Consider the following 4,491-nt stretch of genomic DNA (forward strand, 5'->3'; position numbering starts at 1 on the left):
TTATTTTGTTATTTAATTCACATATAGAAAGTCTAGCTGGACATTTGAATCGTTTTGATCGTTCCACCACTAGAGAGCAGCACATACCCAGCTTGATCAGCTCGCTGACACACTCGCCCCCCCCCACACCCACTCAAACAGTCAAACACATGAACCGGATGTGAAATGGTCTCAGATTCTCTGATCGGCGAAAATTACGATGTGATACACGACGGGGATGACTGTTCGTCACCCAGACCATAGATTATAGGAGGGGAGGTCTCCAATCGCTTTTTATATCGTGTGAAAAACCGTTTGTTTCCCTATTATGTTCGAAAATGACTGGGGGAAAAAAAAATTAACCGGAAACGGAACTCTCTCTCTAGGTCGTCCTCAGACGAGCCCTCCATCGTTGCTTCCAGTCATCCCGATTCTCCATACATCTGGCCAGCTCATTGGTGCTATGGGCTCCTGCATCCTTCTTGAGCGTGTCCACATATGTTGGTGTGGGGCGTCCTCTTGACCGGTGCCCATGTGTTGGTTCCCACAGCACCAGTTTGCTGGCTGGCAGCTCTCGGTGCCTTTGGCAGTGTCCTGCTAGTCTCATTCTCCTTACAGCAATCTTCTCGCTCACCCTTGGTATTCCCTCATACAGGATTATGTTGGTAACATGCGCACTCTTGCTGATGTTAAGCACTGCACGCAGCATCCTGGTGTAGCACCCGTCCAGGGACTTCTCAAGGGCTGGTTTCAGGGTCCAGCATTCACTGCCATAGAGAAGAACGGACTCTACTGTCGCGTAGAAGAAGCTGAGTTTGATTTGGCGGGGGAGATTGGAGTTCCATACACTCGTCATGCCATTCAGGGCCCTCCATGCAATTGCCTTCCTCACTTTAAGATCTTGCTCAGTTGAGTTGACCCATGAGCCCAGGTATTTGAAGTCCTCGACTTCTTTCAGCACAGTGCCTCCTGCTGTAGTCAGAGGTTGATGTTCTGGTGGAACGTTGTAGGTGAGGACCTCAGTTTTCTTGGCGTTTAGCCTGAGGCCGACCTTGGCGCACTCTAGCTCTACCCTGTTCAGTAGTTCTTGTGCTTGTTCCACGTTGTCAGAGAGCAAACTGATGTCATCCGCATAGTCAAGGTCTGTGAGGACCACTGCGGGGTGTCGCCTCGACTTCCTTGGCGTTAGTGTGAAGCCAAGTTCCTGCTCTCGCCCACTGATTGCTTTCCTGAGCGCATAATCGAGGACTATAATGAAGAGAAAGGGGGCTAGTGTATCCCCTTGCATAACCCCAGCCAGGATGTCAAACTCCTCGCTGTTGCCGTCTGGGGTCACCACCTTGGCCCTTGTTCCTGCGTACATGGACTCTATTGCTCGGAGTAGGTTGGGAGGAATCCGGTATGCCTTCAGGATCTTCACCATCATGCCTCGGTGGATTGTGTCAAATGCCTTTTTGAAGTCTATAAAGCATAGGACTGCAGTCAGGTTGTCCCTCTTTACCTCCTCAATCATTCTCCTAAGTGCCAAGATCTGAGCTGTTTTAGTTCGTCCCTCTCGGAAGCCGTTCTGATTCTCCCTCAGGTGAGGGTCAATTGCTTGCCGGACCCTGTTTAGGATCATGCGGTTGTAAGCTTTAGCAATGATGCATGTCAGACTGATGCCTCGGTAGTTGTCCGGCTTTGAGAGGTCCCCGGATTTGGGCACTGGGATGATGTTTGACAGAGACCACATGTCAGGCCGCCGATGCAACAGGGCAAGGTTACAGAACTCTAGAATGATGTCGTCGAGATCACAGTTCTTCAGGACCTCTGGGGGAATGCCATCTGGACCGGGACTTTTTCCCACTTTCACTGTGGTTTTCGCCCTGGCGAGCTCCCCAGGCGTGAAGGGGCCATCATCGATTTCCAGGTCCGGGAGGACTGGCGGCACATCTTCCGCAACTGCTTCTGCCGACTCTCCCAGCAGCCTCTGGAAGTGGCTGAACCAGGTCTTTACCCTCTCCTCAGGGCTGTGTCCCTTGACCTGTCCCTCCTTGGTCCTCTTCCTCCCAGTCATCTCGTTGATGACCCTCCAGGCCTCTCCATATTTCTGTTCACCCTGCGCTTCCTGCACTCTCTGCACTTTCTCCATCAGCTCCTCCCCTTTGATGGTGTCGTATGTGCTGAACAGAAGATGCTTGGCTTCATTCAGCTCCATACGTCTCTCCACAGTTGGCTCCTTCTCAAATATGAGACGGGCTTCCTCCATCTTCCGCCGTGCCGCTACCACCCCTGGGTGTTTGGATCGCAGGGAAGTACGGACTCTCTCCATCATGGGTACACACAGTTTGGTCGCCTCCTCGTTGGCAGCAACGAAACGCATGTATTCGCTGCTGGGATCCGCTTCCATATCCAGCTGCTGGAATCGCTTCCTCACCTCCTCTGTGTACCTGGTTTGGAGGCCAGGGTCGCCGGAGAGCGCTTTCCAGTTATACCGGATCCTGGGGCTTGGTTTGGGGGCCCTGAGGCTCAGACGCACCTTCATTGAGACCACTCGGTGGTCTGAGCCCACAGTACTGAATGTGGAGTATGGTTCTGCATTCATAATGGAGTTCCTCCACTTCTTCCTCACAAGGATGTAATCCAACTGTCTCAGCGTACCAGTGGCTCTATCTCGGAAGGTCCACCTCTTTCCTATCCTCTTCCGGAAGATGGTATTTGCCGCCAGTAGCTCGTGTTCTGTGAGGAAGGCAGTGAGGTAGGCGCCATTGCGGTTAGTAGAGTCGTGGTAAGGGAAGGGTGTGTCCTCTGGTCCAAGCCTTGCGTTGAAGTCCCCAAGGATTGCCAGGAAGTTGTGGGCTGGGACTTCTCGGACCGCTGCTACCAGGTCCTCGAAGAACTCCTCCACGTCCTTAGGTGGTGCCACGTTGGTGGGCGAGTACACGACTATCACTGTTGTTACTGGATTGCCCGAAAACTCTGCGATCAGGATCCTGTTGGTGTGGTAGTGAACCCAACGGAGAGCCTTACGCGCCCGAGAACCCAGCATTAACCCTACACCGCCTGTTGCGGCCTGGGCCTCGTTTCGCCACGCTGATGCAGAGATAAACCCATAAAAAACACCATCGTTACAAAACACAGAAAATATATGTAGGCCTACATGTTCTCTAGGCCACTGTTTCCCAAACACACATTTAAAAAGAACTTTTCCCATATATATGTGTGTGTATATATATATATATATATATATATATATATATATATATATATATATATATATATATATATAGAACATAGAACAACATAGAACCATTGATCTAGATGCCCATGGTAAGGTCCTGGATAGCTCCAGCCTTCAAAATCTTTTTCAGAAACTGCTTTTCTTTCACTATGTTATGATTGCCCGTTACTGTCACTTCTGACATTTTGATGTCGTCGTAGTAATGCAAGCGAGCGTCGGGATCGCTCATGTTGTAGCCAAAACCAGCCACAGCCACTTCGTCACAGTTGTGGAGGGCCATCGTTATGGCAACCGCCCCCGTCGTGGGAATATTGCCCTTCTCCTTATCCCAAAGTGGCCGACCATCGTGGTACGGGAAGCCGATGAGCTTGAAAGAGGCCTCCCTGATGAAGTAGGGGTTGAGGATTCGCATGTCCGCGGGTTCTCTAGGTACGTGCTGTGCCACTGGCTTCCAGAGGTCCTCTGTATCAGGTAGCTTCTCTTTGAAGACCATGTGCCGGAACCACTCGAGATCTGCAGCTTTAAAGGCCAAGAGGACGAACAGCGACTGGCTCTCTATCTGCTCCGGGTCCTTGGGGCAGCTTTCGGGGTATAGGATGCGCATGGTGGTCTTGGAGCCCACGTCTCTCTCGTAACCTTTCACAGGAGCTGCGTTCAACCTCACAACGACATCGAAAGTATCGATCGTCTGGCCCAGAGACTTATTGGTCAGGATTCCTCCGTTCCCGATGACGATGCATCTCTTTTTGAAACTGTCCAGCTCCTCCCCTAGACCGTAGTTGTTTGTAGCTGACAGAATATCCTCTACGATCTTCTCATGTGATTTGATTCCAAAAGGAAGGACATAATCACTGATGCTGCGGAATTGTTTAAAGTTTCGATCGAGGAACATGGGAACTGGTACGAGTCCAAACCCTGGGTAAAGGGTGGCCATTCTGCAAGCTGCATTGCATTCATCCAATGACGTCGGGAACCAGTAGTACGTCAAGACACACGTCAAGGCACCCAGGGTCAGAATGAAACAAATACCCAGGAGAACGTTTCGCACGGCTCTCCTATGCATGGTACCTTAAGCCGAATATCCTGACTCGTATGGAAGGTGCTGGGGTCTGTCCTGGTGAAAGCTGATTCAGGAACTTGAAGGTTGAATTCAAATATAGCCTTGAGGACTCGGGTCTTGGATATAAGCAAAGATCGGAGTAAACACTTCTTGCATCTGAACTCAGGTTATGGTGGCCACCCTTTATATAGTGCTTGGGTGGATGCTCGTGACATCTCACTGACGTCACGAG

At 50.8% G+C, this 4,491-nt stretch overlaps 1 protein-coding gene across 1 annotated transcript; it reads right to left on the reverse strand.

The window, feature by feature from the left end:
* Window positions 1-3,275: 3,275 nt before the first annotated feature.
* Window positions 3,276-4,133, reverse strand: LOC308094902 (CMP-N-acetylneuraminate-beta-1,4-galactoside alpha-2,3-sialyltransferase-like; the record flags this gene model as incomplete). The annotated part of the gene is made up of 1 exon (XM_080441725.1): window positions 3,276-4,133. The coding sequence occupies one exon, from the start codon at window positions 4,131-4,133 to the stop codon at window positions 3,276-3,278; it is 858 nt and encodes a 285-aa protein (XP_080297851.1).
* Between the last annotated feature and the right edge of the window lie 358 nt (window positions 4,134-4,491).

Source organism: Gymnoscopelus braueri (assembly GCF_963280865.1).
Source record: "Gymnoscopelus braueri genome assembly, chromosome: 11".
In the NCBI taxonomy this organism is placed as follows: domain Eukaryota; kingdom Metazoa; phylum Chordata; class Actinopteri; order Myctophiformes; family Myctophidae; genus Gymnoscopelus; species Gymnoscopelus braueri.